Source organism: Habropoda laboriosa, unplaced genomic scaffold (assembly GCF_001263275.1).
Source record: "Habropoda laboriosa isolate 0110345459 unplaced genomic scaffold, ASM126327v1 scaffold67, whole genome shotgun sequence".
Classification (NCBI taxonomy): Eukaryota; Metazoa; Arthropoda; class Insecta; order Hymenoptera; family Apidae; genus Habropoda; species Habropoda laboriosa.
Genome location: NW_017100242.1, coordinates 3,137,747 through 3,158,929, shown reverse-complemented (window position 1 = coordinate 3,158,929; position 21,183 = coordinate 3,137,747). Strand labels below are relative to the sequence as shown.

General features: G+C 36.7%; 4 protein-coding genes across 5 annotated transcripts in view; 2 read left to right on the top strand and 2 right to left on the bottom strand.

Annotated features, from left to right (window-relative positions):
• Nucleotides 1–1,322: 1,322 nt before the first annotated feature.
• LOC108571981 (myosin light chain alkali) lies at nt 1,323–5,535 on the bottom strand. Of its 2 annotated transcripts, XM_017934150.1 has the most exons (6): nt 5,464–5,535; nt 5,121–5,148; nt 3,836–4,144; nt 3,291–3,377; nt 2,811–2,879; nt 1,793–1,860 (listed from the first exon to the last, which is right to left on the bottom strand). In XM_017934150.1, the coding sequence occupies exons 1-5, from the start codon at nt 5,464–5,466 to the stop codon at nt 2,848–2,850; spliced, it is 459 nt and encodes a 152-aa protein (XP_017789639.1). In that variant the 5' UTR covers nt 5,467–5,535; the 3' UTR covers nt 1,793–1,860; nt 2,811–2,847. The 2 variants fall into 2 exon arrangements, with proteins under 2 accessions (XP_017789638.1, XP_017789639.1); XM_017934149.1 differs by lacking the exon at nt 2,811–2,879 and having other exon boundaries at nt 1,323–1,860.
• A 309-nt stretch (nt 5,536–5,844) lies between these two features.
• Nucleotides 5,845–7,672, bottom strand: LOC108571914. Its single transcript, XM_017934071.1, has 4 exons — nt 7,585–7,672; nt 7,170–7,381; nt 6,507–6,894; nt 5,845–5,861 (listed from the first exon to the last, which is right to left on the bottom strand). Exons 1-4 carry the CDS (start codon nt 7,670–7,672, stop codon nt 5,845–5,847), a joined length of 705 nt encoding a protein of 234 aa, XP_017789560.1.
• A 617-nt stretch (nt 7,673–8,289) lies between these two features.
• On the top strand, nt 8,290–11,106 carry LOC108571913. The gene has a single exon (XM_017934070.1). The coding sequence runs from the start codon at nt 8,290–8,292 to the stop codon at nt 11,104–11,106; it is 2,817 nt and encodes a 938-aa protein (XP_017789559.1).
• A 1,231-nt stretch (nt 11,107–12,337) lies between these two features.
• LOC108571990 (protein unc-80 homolog) overlaps nt 12,338–21,183 on the top strand; it is a 29,573-nt gene continuing 20,727 nt past the window's right edge. Inside the window, 16 exon segments of the mRNA XM_017934164.1 lie at nt 12,338–12,423; nt 12,816–12,864; nt 14,357–14,383; nt 15,289–15,309; nt 15,543–15,688; nt 15,778–15,925; nt 15,998–16,229; nt 16,457–16,548; nt 16,609–16,692; nt 16,765–16,815; nt 16,904–17,038; nt 17,160–17,410; nt 17,851–18,026; nt 18,097–18,263; nt 18,490–18,632; nt 20,221–20,250. Of these exon segments, the coding sequence (XP_017789653.1) occupies nt 12,338–12,423; nt 12,816–12,864; nt 14,357–14,383; nt 15,289–15,309; nt 15,543–15,688; nt 15,778–15,925; nt 15,998–16,229; nt 16,457–16,548; nt 16,609–16,692; nt 16,765–16,815; nt 16,904–17,038; nt 17,160–17,410; nt 17,851–18,026; nt 18,097–18,263; nt 18,490–18,632; nt 20,221–20,250 (1,838 nt within the window).

The window sequence follows — 21,183 nt, the reverse complement described above, 5'->3', positions numbered from 1 at the left end:
AGCGATTCCCATGAAACGCTAAATATTTCATAGAAAAACGCTGGAATAAGTTGGGATAATTGACAGAAGAGGAAATGATTTTCTGACAGAATATTCGCCAAGATGGCGAAACGTGTGCTCCACCAATGAGCTTCGCTGTGCATCCATGTTTACTTGTAAAAACAGTGTTTCTCGGAGAATAGCGCGCGTAATAGACACCAACCTGTTCGCTGCGCGATGTCGTCGTTCTGCTGCAAATTGCTATTGGCTTCGTCCTTGCTTGGATTCACTTGTACATCCGTCATGTTCTCGGTCGACGATTTTGAGTGTTCCTCTTTAGATGAGAAATTCCGTTTTCTCGCAGTGGTCAATTACAACGCACTGCTTTTGCTACACACGTGTCGCGCGGGTCGATGTAACGGCGGGAACCAATTGAAATAAGGTTAGAAAGAAAACCGTCCAATTCAAAGCGCAACAATGCAATTTAAAGACGTAACGCGCATCACTTGCGACGCGTTTGAACTGACTGGCTCGACCGCCGGCTTTCCGGGATCACCCGAAGGCCCCACGCCTCGGCATCGGAAATCGCCGAGCATTTACGAACCTCCTGCTATTCGTGCAATTCTCAGGTACTCCAAGCTGCGTCACAAACGCATGCAGCAATCGCAATCTGCGCATCGCACATTCACCCTTCCGTCAGACAGATCGCTACCCTTGATTCATCATTAATTCTTTCACTTTGGGACACGAATATTTGCCATCTCTACCAGTTTAAAGTAAAAAAATTTTTTTTATAGTTGTAGTAGTATATAAATTAGAAAGTTACTAAAACTGGGTATCTGCTAGTGGCGGCAAATTTGATAAAATTCGTTTTCTTTCACTGTAAAATATTTAAATTAAAATTGCAATTTTAATAGAATATCGTGATTAAAATTTTTGTTAATTCTACCTTTCGTTACATTTTTATTTATCTTTCGAAATAAGCGTTTTTGATTAATATTCGTTTGTTCATTATATCGTAATAAAATAAATAAGAAGAATTATCTCATACGATCACTGATTTTTTCTTAACTTTACTATCGCTAGAAGAAAAAAAAATGTAAGAAGTGATCAAAGTGACTAAGTAAAAGGTACTAATTTTTAAATCGATCTTTAAGTCTTCAGATCTAATAGATCAGTGATTCTTGTAAAGATATAGTCGTTCTAGTTTGATAAAAAACATATTCTTACGATTTTATTTACATTATAAATATAATATCATCCGAACATCTTTTGAAAAGTTCAAATAAGACACGACAGTGATTGTATTGTTGACAAAATATTTCTTTTGAAAATTCTTCGTTACGAGGGGGTGCAGTTTATTAAATTAACAGTGAGAAGTAAAATAACATCAGTACTTTCATTCGGTTTCGTACAATATTAGTATACATATATTAACATATTATACATCGCTTTCATTATAAATACAGATATCTTATGATGTACATTGAAGATCGGATCGAGTAACGATAAATGTTGCCCATTCTTCGAACAGTACTTTATATTATGTATGTATATGTATATATATATATATAGTTTTCGTTCCACGAAATTTCGTTTTGTCTTGAAAGGTGATCAATTTGATTTTATTTCTCTTTATTTGCCCAAATCGCTCGACGATGATAATGTTATTATTCGATGTTTCACCGCGTAAATATGAAATACAACACGCTTAGCCGCGCATGATTTTTAACAGAAGATGAGAGTAGTATGATGAATATGACGAACAGACGTGTCCCTCGTTGACATGGAGTTTGCTGACGGATGATTATCGACATTACAGTGAGATGGTGTTACTTCATTCGTCTTCTGCCGCTTTACCGCACAATCTCTTAAGGAACGCTAAAAACGAAAAGACCGATATTAACATAATTGACCTAATCGAAACGGCAGAAGCCAAATAACAGTGAGAGCATTGTAAACGGATGTTTACAATTGTTTGAAAATCGTGGATCCGGTGAACCACAATGTAGATCGAATTTGGCGCCGAATATAACAAATAGAAGCCATACTGAATATGGTAAGCATTAAAGTAGCTTTATGTGCAAAATCACGATTGTCATGTGAAATACTTCGTTTTTATTACATCTCGTGATTCTTATTTCGAGAAACTCGAGAGGTTCCGATATTTTGCAAAGGTGTACACTTGCAAATTTCGTTGTTCGTTAAATGTTAATAGAAAGCGTTTGCGATTGAAATTAGAAACTGAAGAGAAATAAAAAATGGAAACCTCCGTTCATCGAGGTAGTACAGATAATTAATGTTATCTCAGTGAGATGCATCGTTGAAACAGAGCTTCGTTTCAACTCGTAGAAATCCGTGACGTGAACAAAAGATTGAGCTATCTATAAATAAATTGAAAATCAAATAAACAGGTTTGTAAATAATTTTTACCATTAGAGATTCATCGATCAATTGACACAACGAACTGCAACCATTATGGTTGAAAATATAACGAAGCTGTATTCTTGTGGTTCGTAAGAACGTTAGAAGTGTGATTAAATTGATTTTCCGAAAATTTACAGGTTTGAGTCACGGATCTCAAAGATGCCTCAAGTCTGAAGCTTTTTTGTACGTGTTGCTGCATATGAGAAGCGGGTTATCGATTTCAGCATACCTCTGTCACGTAGAATCGTTGCGTCCTATAAAATGTGTGACATATGCGTAACAGAAGGCAACATGGAAGATTCTGTTAGCTCGTAAGGTAAGAGGTGAAGCACAGAAGAAGAATAAGAGAACAGGGAGAAGAAAACAGACACTTGATGGAAACGTACGCTACAGGGTGTACTTACGAAAAGGCGATTTTTGTCACACTGATTTCCAGTTTGCTTACAATAGCACCATCATCTTCTTCAAGAATGCTGTAGAACACAAAACACGTGGAAATGTTAAATGATAGGGGATTAGGGAACTAAGGGGATCCGAACGATCGATCGATTGATTCCTCCCTGACTTCCTGGACATTTTTGGACAGCTGTATAAAATTATACTACTGGACTAAAGCTACAAAAACACCCGTACATTAGGAAACAAGGGGGCTGGTGGGGGCAACCTTTTGTTTTAGATCCTCTACTTGCAATATTAACGTCTACTGGTAGAACGAACTGGTAAACAAACGCATATCTCTATCGTCGACTGTTGCTTTCTCTTGAAACTATAGGTATTGCTCTATATTAATGTGACTCACTGATGCAACTCGCCTAACATTCTTTCTTTCTTCATCTACACCGCCAGTTGCATATTTATCGCCGTTTCGAGGAATTGATACTTACGGCCATAGGGGATGAAACCGTCTTCGTCTTCTGCGTCCATACAGTCTTTCAGGCACTGTTCGACTTCTGGATCGGAAAGGCGCTCACCTAATGTGATACATGACAAATGTGTTATCGGTAGATTTGAATTATTTTGCACATTCTTAATTTATGAAAAAAAAAAAAACAATTACTTTTTAACTTTTTGTTCATGTCATTTAAATGAACGAACAAGGAATCAAATTGTCCATTTTGTTCTTTGCCCCTGAATGCAGTAATTTTGATACGAAACGTATGCATGTCGATACATTTTGCATTTAAGTAAATTAGTAATTTATGGCGTGTTTCGAGAGTCTAAAAAGTACCATAGGCAAAATTACAAGCTACATTTCAATGCTAAGGGAGAAAATTGAATAGAGAAAATGATTAACTAGCCATTTTAAATTTCGAATAATATTCAATGAAATTAATATATTTAACTTGCTCGATGTCATTAAGAATATGCAAATTTCTACGTAATATTTTTCCCGAATAAATCGTAATTATAGGCAGAAACGAATTAATACCAAGTGAAAGTAACGTATGTGAAAGTTCAGCAGCCAGCATAGTTCCGTTTTCTTGTTTGTCGTAAAGTTTCAAACACTCGACGAAATCCTCGTAGCATCCCTGTTCCTTATCTTTTTTGCATTGGCTGTAAATTGGCAAGAATTCGTCGAGTTTCATCAACTTCTCGCCCCTCTTTTTTGTTCCGCCTAGCTTTTCTATGGTGGCGTTTGTAGGGTTCAGGTTGAGAGCCCGGAGAACGCTACCAAGGTCAACGGCATCGATGACATTGGTACCGTCGGCATCGTAGATGGAGAAAGCAAATTCTGCTTCTGTGTGTGCAAATGTAAAATAATAAAATTAACAAAGAAAGGAAAATAATAATATTCGACACGTTTATCACGCGTTTTATATTGCATTCCAGTCATCGTCCCTTATCAGTATTCGTTTCGAAATCTGTTCGTGCTGGTTTCGCGGCTTTCAAACGTTCGAAAAATCGTCCGTTTCGAACGATCGACGAAGAATGTTTAATTTACAATTGAAAAAAAAAAAGAAAACGTTTCTTTCGATGATTTTAAGTGAGAATTGCACAACGTGAAAAATCTGGGTTAATCTCAGCTGAAACGTGGCTCTCCGTTTCGTTCCTGGTTCAAAAATATTGTTCTATTTTAAGGCGCAGCAGTTCCCACCCAGCGACAGATTCAAGAATTTACTGGTGGAAGTAGTGGGTCAGATTACCCCCGCCGAGCCATATAAGAACACAGCATTAACTATTTTTGAAATGGTGCTTCTTATTCGGGGTGATTATACTTCTGTGTTACCGGTTGCTACCGATTACGTAACGATCGTAACGCGACATACCGATCTACTGTTTTGTACACTCGAAGCTATGTAGCAGCAAAGAAAATGAGACGCACAATTGAAAAATAGTACAAACGAATTTTCAACGCTTCGTTTTCTTTGCCGTTACAAATTTAGAATATATTTTAAATGCAACTTGCTTCACGGTGAAAAATTTCAACCGTTCATATTCAAAGAAACGCGCCACAACACATATTTCCTTTTGATTTTTAAATTACTCCTTTCCACGATATTCAACCCTTTGCAAAACGATTTTCTTCACTTTCATGCCGGCATTATGTCACGCAGTTTTGAAACTACCCGCGAAATTCACTTGATATTCCACTATCTATTTGAAATTCATCGTTTTACAGCTTATCGCTTTGAAATACCGCCCCTATCCTTGTCGCACAAATAGGATTCAACGTGTAATACACAAATTAAGTATTTTCCGTAATTCTTACTCACTTTCGACATCCCTGGAGTTAAGGTCTGCCTGTAATACAAAAGAAACGCCTCTGATTATTTTCACACGTTACATATTATCGAGAAAATTGCACTGATTCACAAAATAATAGCAAAGAGCTTGCGATAAAAGTCTGCTAACAATTTGAACATCTGAAAGTACGCAATAGTGAAAAATCTCTTTTAAAATCATCATCGACAATTAATCAGAAGCTTGAGGAAAAGTAAAGTGAAAGTAAATGATAAAAAATGAATTTTATAAATAAATCGAATAAATTCTTTCTCATATGTGTATATATATATATATGTATACCAAGAAAATTTGACGAGGAAATTAGGGACTTACCATTGTAGTCTCTCTGGTATTACTAGATGTTAACTGAACGAAGCGTGAACCAGAAGTGGTATCGGGTGTTACCAAATTTATTCATTTTATTTCTGTAGATGGCGCGGTGATCAGGACACACGAGAATTACAAGGAGGTCCAGCTCGGAAAGCGCTCGGTTCAGACGAAAGGGGTATCGGCAACGCCGCGGTCCAAAAACAGTTCGAGATGCAATCACGGGTTAAACTGTGCTTCCTGCTACGATAAATGGTTTTTCGGCGGTAGCTTTCATATGTCAGGGCTGCCAAATTTCCAACGTTCGGTATACACGGCTCAAACGAAAATACACATCGTGTGGCCTTCAATGTCGATACACCACCTTATTATAAACCTTAACATCGCCTAATTTACAATTTCACCTTAAACAAAACGTGTAACGACGAACAAACCAAACATAGGCATATATACGTATGTATATTTCTCGAAAAAAAAAAATACGATTGTATTATGTAAAATTTTTTTGGATACATAAACTTTCCTCAACGGGTGTTTTCGGAGGAACGATCGGTATATAACTACGCGAAAGCTTCGTGTATGTACGCAAGTTACATTATACCTGTAGCTAGCCTGATGACTAGACTAAAGGAGTTATTTTTATCAGCTTGATGTGGACAAGCGACGCATTTCTGTCTTAAAAAGTAGGTTTATATGTGGACATAAAAAGCAACTACGTCGAGGAAAAAAAAATCGAATCTGTCGATCGACGTTTCGAACTCATTTCTTCCGATGGCCGAAAATTCGTCGGAGTAATTTCCCTGTTCTGCTTAAAATGCTTCTCCTCTTAGTCCCTTCCGGTTGTGAGTCATTCGAGGGGAATTTTTTCATCTTATGCAACGTTAAGTTTGAGAAGTAAGCGTCTTTCTGATCGGGGAAAGGCGAAGCTGTAATTTCTTCCATTGCTACTTCCTCCAGGCAGGTATGTTTTGGGAAAAGTGTCGAATCGACGATAGACGAAGACGTGCTTCCTTTGCATGTGGTTTCGCGTAGGTCGTTTTTAGAATTACCCTCAGATATGGGATTAATGGTAGTTTGTTCAAGGTCATCGACGTTTTCGATCGTTCTTATCAATTGTTTCTCTGATTCTTCCCACGTTGGGCTTTTTTCTTTGTTAACAGCTTCCAATTCAATTTCCTTCTTCTGGTCGGATTTTCCGGTTTTTCTTTCGAGCTCCTCGATCATTCGGTGCAGCACGTGAATGGATACTTTTGTTGCCTCGTTTAAACTGTTAGTGTCCTTTTCTGAACGAGTATCGGTGGGATCTGTCGTTGTTTCGATGACTGCGTTGTGTATTACCTGATGCACATCACCTTGACCCTGAGTTATATGCGCTTCTGCAAGTTCGGGGGAGTCCGCTGGTGAAATATTGTCGACATTGCATGCGACATGTTTTACCTATTTTGACAAATTGAATGTTAGAACCGTGATTGAGGAAAATGTTTTCATACTTGAAGATTGAAAATCAAATCTGAGGTATAATTTTGACTATGGCTTTGTCAAAGTTACACTTCGATAAGAATTTCTTTGAACCATAATCGAAGGAAATAGAATTTAACGTGTAATTTTAATTTCAGCTTTGAGAAAGGTATATTTCGATAAGAATTTTTTTGCGATGTAATTTAGAATTTTGTATTGTATTCGGTGTAATAATTTTGTTTCCGTCTGTTTACCTGGTTTTCTAATTTAGATAGACGAGGCGGCACAGACGTCGAATCTCCAATTTGCAGATTTCTTAAATGATGTACCATATTCTCTATTAGATCCTTGGTGTCAAATTCGTTGTAATTTTCACAGGGTCGATCCTGCATTTGCAGCGTTATTCGCGGAGATTCCGACTGAACACCAGCCGATTCTTCTCGATTTTCCAGCATTTGTAATTTTTCTGGCAACGTTATTTTCGTCGATTTTAATTTGGCAAAATTAACATTTCTATTCTCAAATATATGAATGACGCTTGTATTAAATATATTAGTCGTAATATTAAAAAAAAAATGTGATTGACATAATGTAGCGTATTGTACGGAATTTTTGATAAACGAGGTAACGTTTAATCGAGCGTTGTTTATATAAAATCTAATCGTTTACCATCGTTACTATGCACCACGTAAAAAGCATCTACCATTATCTTGTCAATTAAACTTCTTGCAAAAGCTTCAACCATAATTTGAGACATTGTCAGCTGGATGAGAACTGAAGTCGCAGTTGTCGACAACGATTGTCACATTTTACGTATACACGACAAATATGTGTTGCATATACGCACTTGTCGCGTAAATTTTTCATATTAATTTGATCAACTTTATTCGGTGTATCTATCGATAATAAACTTAAGCATGAATTAAGTAGAAAATTTATATAGGGTTATCGATACCCTAAAGTAAACTTGAAAAATGCACATTTACACTCTGGAAGATGCAGGAACACGTTGAACGTTTATTATCAAGGTGTATTTGCTTACTTCATACAAAGCAATTATGTGAAACGTAATACAACCTCAAACTATTGCAATAATTACTTCGAAAAATTAACTCATTCATCAGCAAAGTTAACCCGAAATTGGATTAAAAGGGATTTGATTTACGGAATAAGTGAAGGCAATTGTCAAATATTTTAGGAGAGAATTTATTATCATTTAAATTACTATCAAACTTGTATACGATGAATGCTGTAAAATGGTTTATTTCACTGATTATGGCGTAGAAAAGAAATGTCAATTTCTTCAATGTAAGATAATAGAAGTATCTCAACTTGATAATGCTAAGAAACTCGATAAGTTTGCATTCCCTAAGGATGGCTCAGAATAAGTACGTACAAGTAACAATCTTCGAGCCTGTTGCAAAAAGTTCAACCGAGAGTGTCCATGGGTACTCAGCGAAAACTTTGAGTACAATTCACGAATGTGACAGTTTGAAAGTTTCGTACGTTCGAAATAATGCACAAAAGAACGTGCCGTCTTCTGTAAACTCGAAATCAAACGTTGAACGTTTCTCATCTTGCGAGCAAAGTGTAGATTCGCCTCGAAACTCCGACAGACACTTTGATATCGATCTGCTGTTAAGGCATTATGCACGTAATTCTAACATGGAAAAGTCGATAAACAAAGTTCTCGAGCAGGCGGATGAGAAATGCTTGAATCGTTCGAACGATCGTTCTGCCAAACGGATCGGCCAAAATGTAAACGAAGGTCCTTTGATCGAATTGGATGCAGTATGCAGAATCTACAATTCACTGAAACAATCGTCATCCAAGAGTTCTTTGTGGTCTAAGGTTAGATTTCACGATACTTTGACTACGTTACAGTCCTTTGTACGTCAATTTGGTAACAAAACGTTGGAGCAAATTCTCTCGAGCGATCCTTCGATGAAAATGTGCGAACGATGCGGAGTAATTAGTTGCTCGAAATCATCGTATACTTCTGTCGAATCGCAAAAACTACAATCCGAAGCTCCTAACTTTTCACGTACGCGAAAATTGTCGGACGTTCTCAGCAACTGCGACGATTATTCCCAAATGTATAGGGACACGAAGAACTGTTGTCCTGTGAAAGAAGAAACGACGAAACGTATTGGAAGAAGAAGAAATCGTTCTAATTACAAACAGAATAAAGACCGCGGGAAAACTTGTGTCTCGAGGGAAGTGATCGTTAAAGGAAAGAATCAGTTTTGTATGAACAACCCGCAAGAAAACGTCGAAGTTATGGTAGCTGAACGTGAAAACGATAACGAGACACGCGACGTGATAAGTGGAAGAAGTTTAAAAAGGGATACAGTAGAGTTACAGGACTATTTTAGAAATTCACAAATAACAAAGCAATCTGGTTTAGCAAAGTCTCTCAAAGGAATCCCAATAGCAACAATTAAAAATAGCAGGTCCCAACAAATAGAAACTAATTTTAAGTTTGAAGATAAAGATACGACTTTAAGCGGCGCCACTGCCAATTTGACAAATAATTCACTCTGTGACAAATATCTCGATCGAACGGACTGTACAGCGGAGTTTGCGAATAATAAACGGGACAAATGGAAAGCATTGAGCAAGGGTGAATTAAGCTTGAACGTGTGCAACGAAAAGATTGTAAAAAACATCTCGTATGAAAAATCGAAATCACGGCTAGACGATTTTATAGCGCGAAATCGTGTAAAAAACGTGGAAAATAAACACGATCGATTAAGAAATGTTCTCGACGATACGACTCCGTCTATTAGTGTAATGACATGTTTGGCACGTAACCGGGCTGAATCAAGAGGCGGAGAGAAAAAAGAATTCGTTTCGCAATTATGTGAAAGAACTTGCGGACATTCTAGACATCATACCGACAGACGTGGTTTTCTTTTGCACAATAATAAAGAGAAAAATTCACGTGTAAATTCTGAATTTTTAACGTGTGATGAATTGCCGCCATCGGATAAAATCACAAAAAATGTCGCTCTTCCAAAGAATTCTCAGAATTATTTACAATTCTGCAAGCACATTGAACCTATTAGAAATATTAAGCAGTTTAGCAGTCCTACGTATTTAATGGAGGATGATTCGCTGGAAAATTGTATCAAGGCTTCTGACACGTTGGCACAGTCTAACGAAAGCAACGCTACAATAGTTAGTTCCTCGTCTGCAGAAAATTTGATACGCGAATGGATAAAAGCCCCTCGAAGCAGCAGAGAAAGTAACATTCACGACGAGACGTGTAAAAAATCAGGCACTTCGAAGCTTTCTGTAATAGGTTTGAACGCAGAACCTCGAACATTCTGGAATGATAAAAAATGCCTCTACTATGTAAAGAAATCAATTGACGAGCAATATTTGCAACCTCATAGCGCTAAGAAAACATGGCGCTCGGCATTGTCATGGAGTCAGTTGAAACTTTGCCATCCAAGCGGACCAACTGTATCGAAGACAGCTATTAAGAACAGTCAGAAATCGATAGATCACAAAATAGATACGTCAAACTTCAAAAAAATTGAAAATTGTGAGAGTAAAAGGTGTTTCAAGAAACAGTTACTTGGATGGTTCAAGAGTGCAACAGCTATAAAATCCACGAAATCTAAAAACGTTGACGCAAATAGAGAATCTTCAGGGCACTCTGATAGTTTCTCAGGTGATTGCTCTGAAAATATTACACGTCGAATTATTTATAACGAGTCGTCTTTGAAAAGTATCATTGACAATAATGAAAAAAGCCAGAAAATCGAGGACATTTTACTGCTTTACCGAAAAGTTCTTGAAAATACAGAAAAAATGGACTGGCAGAGCTTCCAACGATTCGTCGAAAGCTTGCACCCTAACAAGAAAGACCTTTGGCGTGATATTTGCGAAGCTATTAATAACGAAGCGAGAAGAATTGCCGACACAAATGATAAAAACACGGAAGTATACATAGAAATTACTTCAACTCCCTTCGAAGAACTGAAACAGGAGAGAAGAACACGCAGCAAGGAGATCGTGTTCGAGATGGACATAACACTGGGAGATATCGAGAAGTGTCTCGGTAGGCAACTGGCTCTCACTGAGAAAGAGCGTCTTGACACCCTTAAGGGAGCCAGTGAATTTATTAAAGTTCGAAATGATGACGTTTGTGATATTGAAGTGGTCTCCAATCAAGCTGAATAAGCAGTCTTGGGTGCTTTCAATTTTGCCTGTATGTGAGGTGGCTTCGCCACTTTTTCCACCTTTCACCTTTCTCACTTCAAAATAAGCGTCTCACCTTTCTTCAAAATGAAAAATATCCACCCTTAATTACAATAAAAATTTTCCATTTTCCTACGTTACGCTACCTTATCGTTTATTTCTGAACCAATCTCGCCGACGTTTACCAAATCAAAATTTTAAACCTAACCTAATCCGAAGTGCCTGCAAAAAATTTCTAAATTCAAAGAATACTTGTACAAGTAGAATCTCAAGAAACGACAATTTTCCAAGTTGCGTTAGAATTTCAGTTACACGGATGATTAGCAAGTTGTTGCCAGCCGTAATTATGCTGTGAAATGTTAAATCGGTCAGTTGTGATACGAAAGATTTCGTTTACGCAATATGTGCTAGGAGGATAAGTGGGTTGGCGAAGGTATACGGCGAGAAGGGTGGGTCGCTACTGTTAAAGTAGGGGTGGTCCAGCTAGCAGATTCCTGGGCTGATCGATGCAACGACCGGCGCATTGGATTTTCCAAGAGTAGCGCGCGCATTCCCATCCTTTCCAACAGCATTACGTCTACGGCGACTTCCAGTTACTCACGATCCTGCCGTGGTGGTGTATCCACTGTTTGGTGAGTGAACACCTGCTGATAAGAACGATGCAACTGTGTCACTAGGCCGAGTGGCACGTGATCCTCTTCTTGAACGGTGCTGCTGCTGCTTCTCCCCTTTTGCATCCGCAGTCACATCCAATGAATGCATCGAGAATAAAGATCCTTGAACGTTTAAGGGAGGGAAAGCAAGTGCGTGATCAAGTTGTTAACGGAATCGTTCTCGTACAATTTCAACACTGTCATTGTTACACCTTAACGCAGGTGCGCAATAATTAAAAAAAAAAAAAAATCTAAGTATCTACGAACACTAAGAGAGAAAGGAAAAAAGAAAAACGAATTGTTACAGTATCGAAGAGAAATTGATTAACGAGATGGCAGGGTGAAGCTTTCGAAATGTGCTTAGAGTAACACGTAGAAAACGGATTAATGCTGTTAGAAAGTGAACAGGAGGATATTTGCTATTGTCAGGTGAGACACGTGGCATTAAGATCGTATCGTAGGACTTTTTCTTCTTCGACACTTTTTTTTTGTTTTTTTTTTTATAGTAGCGAGAATAATGATAAAGGTTGCGATGATTTTTAGACGTTTCTGCCGCAAAGATGCACAAACGTCGGTCTATCGATGGAAATCTACAGGAACAGGCTCTGCCGATTCCGGTTCAGATGTTCCTTTGGCAACAGTTGAGGTACAATTCATGAGAAATTTTTTACTCGTTGATAATCGTTTAATTTATGGAAAGCCTCGTTTATAGATGTTTGCTACGATACGTTCTTTCTTTTAGCTACATTTCAACATACTGCGTTTAACTTGTTATCATCGACGACATAGTATGATGTTTTGTTTGTTTTTTCTTTTTCAAAGAATAATCAGAAGATTTCTGTAATCGATGATTCGTTCAAATTGTTAAGTGACAAGCAAAAGAATACGAAAGTACGCAAAGTTGTACACAGTTTACAAAATATTCCTTACGTATCTCTACTTTGAAATTTTTCATTTCCGACATCGTTTTGTAAATTTCTAATGTATCGTCGTATTGTAAGCTTTATGAAATACAATATAATGTTTGTATAATCGCAGGCCATTCATTCGTGCGAAACTCGGCAAGCTCCATGAAGCATCCTGCACGGTAAAAATTCACACCTTCAGTTTTATAAGTGTTTTCTATTTTTTTTTTTGAGTTGTGAAGAAGGGCAAACGGTGTAAATGAGTGTATGTGCGTGAGCATATGTGTGCGCGTGTAAAATATACAAGCAATTAGTAGCAGAACACTGCAGAAAGTTTACAATGTTTATGAATTGTGTTTGTGAATTAATTCTATAGCAAGGAGTCATAAGAATTTTCATAGTTAGTACAACTAACAATAAGTGAGAACCGTTCTGCCGTCCTTAGCTTAATTGTCCTAACTAACTTTTTTTGAAAATTCAAGAAAAATGAGTTTCAACGAGGTTGTACCATCTGTGAAAAATTTAGGATAAATAAATTATGCTGCTTCTAGAGCTCTAGAAAGCACATAAACATGGAGCGTTCCAACTTTGCTCAACCCTTTCGTGATCAGTAGTACGGATATGTCTCATTTGAATGCTCGAACAAGAATTGATCTGAATTTAGAATCCATTAGAGGCACGATAATCTGTAGGTAAATAAGAAATTCATCACTTTCGGTCACGAAAGGGTTAAGAGGTGCAAAACATGTGGAGCTTGAAATATTTCTTTATGAGAAATTGTTAGATAGGATATTTTAGCTAAGGAGAACAGCGGTATATTTTGTATATAATCTTATAGTACAAGATCTGATATCTCTGATATCTCAGTCCACAGAATTAAACTGAAAAACTTCCAAATCGTTGATGTGCTTACGCTCCATTACCTAACGGAGGAACGAAACATCGTTCTGTCCAAATTTTCTGCTTTCGTGATTGTCCATGAAAAATTGATTGTACTTCCTATTAGAAATTTGCCTTAATTATTTACCACGGTATACTTTTCACATCAAATTTAACAGCGACACGTGAACAGAGAAGACGAAGTTTAGTCGAATTTTTTCCTAATTTCAATACATACCACTTTAATCTATAAATGCTAATATTTCGGAAGCTACGTTGAACGGGATAACCTGCTTTTCGAGGATTAAATGAGATGTAGGGTGACACAAGTACATGCAGGTGTAAATTTTACATTGTTAATTTTAATTTTGCATTATGTATCTGCCTTTTTTTCTTTTAGTATAATGTATTTATATGTAGTTAAACGCAACAATGACATGTGAAATAATCCAATGGCAATAAATTCGTAGATGATAATTCGAAAAATTAACGAGTTATTCTGAAATCCTTTAAGTGAAAGAAGAATTTGCTAGTTCCGACTAAATCGCGTTAAATTACTAAGAGGACCTCGTTTAAGCTTTTTTGCACTCGTGAAATCCAAAGCTTCGATATTATAGATTAGTTGCAATCTGTGAGAAAATCGAAATTGAACTTACGGAGAAATGCAGCAGGATTTCATACTGTGCAAAATCCTTATCGACCATATCCCATTAGCCTTTTGTTATCCAATACCTACCTGGCCTGCACTAACAAAGTAACCTCCTCCACGCTGCCGCCTCCACGTGTCACCTGCAGTTCTGTCAACGCGCGCCAGGCCATCATGTAAGTTCGCTAAGCTTCATACCTAATTGCCTGCCCACGTGCTTCTGAACTTACTTGTGTAATTATATGCTTGCTTTTTTTCTCTTTCTTTTTTCTCTTGTACAATTTCTAAAAAAATGTCCTACTACTTGTTAACGCTTTATTGCACGTTTCTTGTACAAATACCAATGTTAGTTTTAATTTGTCTGCGACACTGAAAACCTTTCCAAATAATTATTCCAACTTTTTTGTATTGTTAAGTATTTTTTTATAGCATTTTTCACTTAAAATCAAATAAATCAAATAAGTAGACCGTTTCAAATTGGAAAGCTAATTTATATGTCATAAGTTAACCCTAGAGCGGTCTTCGGGTCTCTTTTGACCCACCGTCTTTTTATATTTTTAGTAATTTTTGCTGTTATCAAGTTTACGTTCCTTAACATTATTTCAAACGTTTATTGTCTAGGTACATATGTCGCGCTGGAAACAAAAATTATTACACATAAGATCTTAGGTCCCTTTTGACCCAAAAGTCTTAAGTGTACAGTTGAAACGAAGAACTCAATAGGGTTAATGTGTTTCTCCTCTTTTTATGTGATAAAAATCATTATGGAATAATAAATACCTGCGCATTTGCATGCCACCTTTTCATAAAATTTTTACAATTTCTTTTTAATATCGTATTTTTCACAATGTGTAGTATTCGTGTTTTTCTTTTATGTAGTGTGCAGATATTTCGAAAACTGCAATTGGTGTCTTTTCTTTTAAAATACACATTCGTTGTTTTGTGACTCAGCTTATCGCAGATATTCTTTTCCTACTTAGTACTTTTTCTCATCGTTTCGTAATACTGGAATTTTCTTTTTAACGTGTTGAAAAGGAACGATCTATTAATTTTAATTATGTATCTTTTAACGCATACGTAGGAGACAAAGGAGGCTTGTACGGTTAGTATTTCAAGCATATAACACCATCATTATTAATTCATTGCAAAACAGTAATGTACTCCTAGATTTTGCATAATTCAAAATTTTACCGCAACATTCACTGTTGACCATATTAAATTCTGATTCGATCTATTATGATTTAAGTACCTCATTATCCTGAAGTTTCAGTCGACACTATTCATTCTTCTGAACGTTTCGAGCTCTTTAAACAGCGTTTAAACGTATGTCCGTAGTCTCTGGAGAAGGTGTTGGTTCAGAATCTTCACAATGATTTAACACCCTCTTTGAGATTGATATTGGGCACTGTGCCACGATGGCGTTTGATCCAAACCGCTCTCCCCTACGTTCTCCACGCCACAGCCAATCTTCTACACAATAGGTGAATTGTCTGCTTTTTACAGTTTTCTTTCTATACAACTTTCTACTTTGCGATCTCATTTTACGCCAATTGTTTCGTGTCTCTTCAAGGAAGGATTTTCAAAGCCTCGGAGCTATGGAAACGACGCTACTTTATATCTTGCATTGGATAATCCTCGACGCCGCCGAAGAATGTGCTGAAACCGACACCGATCCTGGAAATCCATTTTATTACCTATTTTCTATACCTACTATGAGTGTGAGTCATTTTTTACATGTTACATGTTTATTTAAAAAAACTCGTCGAAGGTAAATTTTTGTCGTTTCACAGTTATTTGTTTACCTCTTTGCACCACTGTGCAATCATTTGAAAGACATCGACTTCAAAACGAATTTACGATTGGAGAACGGTTTGAAAATATGGCCAGCTATGAATGAATGCCGCCATCCGGATACACCTTGTTTTACCACACACTGTCGAATTAAACCGCAGGCTCTGTGGAGTAGATCTTTCAAATCTTCTAAGCAACATCAAATGTCGGACGATGTGTTTTTCGGTGGAAGTAAGTGTCAGCTTTCTGTAATTGCTTAGATCCTTTTAAGCAATCCTTCGCTTAATTCCTCATTTTGCTTAAGTCCTTCTAAATAATTAAGGCGGTGGGAAAGATATGTATAGCGAGCTCGTGAAATTGATCAGTCGTCAAAGTATTCAGTGATAACGACTTCGCTATGCTTATTCCATCAAATATAATTATTTGTTACATTGACTTTGCTTTTATACGATTTTCAGACGTTGAAAGTCCACCCAGTCAATCAGCCAGTGCGTTTTCCGATCAAAGTGCAGACAATAAACCTTTGCCACCTAAACATTCGGACGAAGATGTAAGCGCAAAATATCTACAACTGTTTCGATTCTAACATCTAACTTAACTGATATTTCAGAACAGCTGGGTATCCTCACCAAAGGATACAGTGTTCCCAGAAACGATTCCTGAAGAGAGTTCTGGCGCCGAAGACGAGCATGTAGTAAGTATCCACAACACCCAAAGTCTAATTAATTTCACATCGATCGATGAGGTAATAGAATGTTTGCACCAGGTGATCTTTAGGTTACCATCTCTGAGCGAATCAGAAAAAGCACTTGACGGGGTAAGAAAGCTCCACGTTACTGCAAATATACAAATATATAATAACCACGATTAAATAAGAATTAATCGTTCCTTCGTTGCTACTTCAGGGTGAAGCTAGTATCTTTCACGTGGCTATGGGCAGAACAACCGGGTTCTCGAAATTAACAATAGAACAAGTCACAGCAATTTCAGGACTCGACAGTTGCAAACAGTATCACGAAAAATCCACGTACGCAGGGTTGGTTAAGTTTATCCACGAACATATTTAGTCATAAAAGTTTAGTTCTGATATAACGTAATATAAGTGAAAGTAACTGATTTATTAGAGGTACAGAAAAAGAGAAAGAGAAAGAGAAAGAAAAGGAAAAGGAAAAGGAAAAAGAAGATCAGTCTCATAAAACAGAGAAGAAAACGCAAGATGCGTCGAAAACAAAAGCTTCCATGATGCAGCAAGGTCCTGATGATTCCACCGGTGCAGGATTATCAGGAAGTTATCCAATTGACGTGGACGTACGAGCAGCAACTTTTTTGGACGTTGCTGTTCTGAGGTGCCTTTTCGTTCCGCAATGGCAAGAGGAAGGTGCACATTGGGCTCTGCAATTTTTATACCATAGGTAATTATTTGAGAGTTTTGAGACTTTCACAGCCCGGATTGATATGGGTGGTATTATTTGAGGCTTCCAGGCGTAAGCCGTGTCCAAGAGAATTTATATTCCGACGTCTCGCCAGCATTGCAGCTAGCTTCATCAGAGTCTGGAGACGCACTGATAATGGTGTGCATCAGGGTGTTCACTCCTATAAGTACCTCTGTACATGTCCCGGATCGATGATTTCGACCAATCAGTTTTTAATTGATCGATCAATTAAAGCTAGCTGCAATGCTGGCGAAACGTCGGAATATAAATTCTCTTGGACACGGCTTACACCCGGAAGCCTCAAATAATTCCACCCATAGGTAATTACTTGTATGTAATTTTCTATATATATATATGTTAGCATTAGTAACATTTAACCTTACATTTTAAATTACTTTTTATGAAAAAATTCTCCACAGATTACGTATGATTAACGAAGAAACGTCGGTGCAACAAATGCCACGTCGCCGTAGTAACTCTTTACCCATACCAAAAATTGAGGTATCTATTTATCAAAGTCCTGAGAGTAAAAAGAAAGACGTACCGAAGGATTTTATGGAAGTACCAGAAGTTCGCGACGTCTCTGTAGTAACTGGTATGTACAAATAAGCAGCAACAGTACTTCTATCTCAATCTCAATCCAGATACGTCTGTTTCGCATACAGTGGGTCCTGACAGTGAGTCAAGTCATACGAGGCGAACAAGCGAAAAGTCGAAGAAAAGGATGAAAATGGCTGATCTTAAAGCGTTTGTCGAAACGAAATTGTTGTCGAAGTCTGAAAAGGCACTTGAGAAAATTGGTCAGGACGAACCGAAGATACTATTCGAGCAGGTAAATAATTAAACGATTATTAATTTTCTACTTATTCCTACTTTCGAAGATTTTACACCTTTGCCGTCGCTTTTGCAATTATTTTTTATGCGCAACACGGAGGAATTGTGATTGTTTAAACTCAGACGTGAGGAATTTTCCGAAGGAAAAAATAGAGGAAGTTGATATTAAATGTATTTTTTATGATACAAAGGCAAGTTGTTAATAAAGTGAGTTTTGTGTTTAGGAGAGCCACAGAAGCCTCGATACAGGGGACGATCATTTAACGAGACCTACTTCAACGACGTCGAAAATCTTTGAAGCGAAGGACGTTGATCATATGAAACATCCAACGAACTTGATAAAAGGCAAAAGCATGCCAAGTTTAAGGTACGTAGTACAGATCGCAAGTAAAACGAAACTTACATCGAAACATTCTATTCTACGAAAGACTCTTCTCTATGACTTCAAGATTTTCTTTCTTCTTCGTTCGTACTCACATACACGTGATTATTATTTCGTTTCAACACTGTGTGTGTTCTCTTTTCTTTCAGTACGTTTTATTTTATACCGCAATTTGAAATTTCTCAGAAATTTCCTTCCAAACTACTTGATATCCATTTGCTGAGAATTTGTGTGTATGTGCGTGCGTATGGACTTTTAGTTCAATTGTAAATCATTTATATAGGCAAATTTGAAACGAGCCCTATTTCGAAGGGCGCAGTAGTGCTTAAATTTGTATGCTATAAAGAATAAGCATTTCGTTAGATCAACAATTTTTATGTTTAAACGTAGATTATAATCAGTGTTGGGTATCGTGTATTATACATGTTGATTTATAATGCTGTTTTTATGCAAAAATTACGTCTATCGTATTGTGCCAGTAAGAGTTAAATCATTGACGGACTTTTGTACATCTCATTCCCTTGTTTTACTCGAATCGGAATTACGGTTAAATATTTTCAACGTGAGAATATTTTACTGCTAACTGAAGTAAATAAATAATGTTAATGAAATAAAGTTGTGGAGTTGTTAAATTATTCGTTCTTAATTAACATGCAAGTATATTTATTAAAAGGCAACGTGCAGTCGTGTATTTGTCAAATTTATATCTAAAAATTTTCGATAGATTTTGCAATTGTTATTAGAACAAACCAGCAGTACATTACCGAAACATTTTTATACGTTTTCTTCCTTAACTAAATTTTCTGGTATTTCTTTTTCCAATTCCTGTTGTTCCTTAGAAAATTCTTTAGAAAATTAGAAATCTGTCTTTGAGTAGTTTCTATATTTGAAGTCGTACAGATTTAAAAAGTTTCATTTTTTATCCAACACTGACATTTACCTTTCAACTATATTTGAATTCTTATAGATTATACTAAAACTATGTTATTCTAATGAATACGCAGATTCTTCATAATGCTATTCTTGACCGAAGAAGTGTACACACAGTTTTTGCAATTTTGCTAATTTCATACAACCGTAGTTTACATAATCTTCAGATACTTCACATCAGACTGAAACAGTCTCGCGTATCGTCTTAATTATTACAAAAAGCATCCATTAAAGTTGATTCCAAAGCTTATGATATATTTTGAATTATACAATATCCTTTTGTTAAAATTTTGAAAAACAAGCTCGAATGTTAACAGTAACTCTAATAAACTATTATTCGTACTAACATTTTGTATTATTACATACAAAATATTCGACGAGAAGTATGAAAATATGAACACAATAAGCTCCTCTTTGTCGTCGATTATTTACGCAAAAGAAAATTCCAGTTTAAAAAATTGAACGAAATCTCGATCTTAATCTACGTATATATGAAGAGTTTGCTTACTTTCATTCCTAACACAGTTTTAAATCACTGCATAATTTGATAAGCCGTTTGTTGAAACTTATGCGTAATGTGTTTCTCTGTGTGTCTCTTTCTTCTCTCTCTCGTTCGCCTTTTCACCCCTGAACTCGTGCTCAGCTGCTTGATTAACGAGCTGACCGCGGGAGGGTAAGTCATCAACATCACTCAGAGGAAGTTCCGTACTGCAGCTCGGTTTACACGCTTCTTTTACGAGCTTCCTGCTTCCGGTAGGGCGCACAATTATCCTTTAAACACACACCACGCCCTAGCCGTCTCGGCACGTTGACAAAAAGAAACGAACAACAAATACTGTAAACACGTCATTTATTGTGCTTATTCGTCACATTTATTCCCCCTGAAAGAACAAGTTATTACTAAATTATCAAAATCACAACCAACCGATCGTTTGTTTCTGCACTCGTTTTAATATCTTTACAATATTAGCTTATGTTTGCAGTGTAGTAAAATTGTACAGTCAAGTTTAAACTTTCAATGCCTAAACACAATTCCACCATGAAAGCTCTAAATACGAGTTGTACAGTCGATGGAATTGATACGGTCAGGTCGTAAAATTAGTCAGACGTTAAATGTACTGTGCGGAGCTGAGCGGACGCAGTAGAATAGGCCAATCTGTTCGGACACAGTCGTAAAGACCGGGGCGCACGCATTTTTGTTACTAGTTGAAACGTTTACATTTAGCTAAATCTGTTCTAACGGCTTAAAACCATCGAAATTTTGCATTAAAATTATATGGATTATATTTTTCAAAGTATAAACTATCAATTTAAGCAAAAACAACATTTTTCACTTTAATTTAGTAAATTTTTAATTAAAATTTTTCATTTTAATTTTTAGTTTAGCTTAATCTTTTAAACCTCAGGAGTGGTCTAATATCCCTTAATATCATATAGTTCAAGTGAAAGTTAATTCACAAATGTATCGCCGCTTAATAATTTCATTTACGACCTCACTATATCGTTTCCACCAATTATACATAGAAACTTGTTAAATATATCCCAAATTGACAAAAAGTGGGATATGAATGTTCCATTTTCTGAAGATTATCCAGTTTCACGAGAT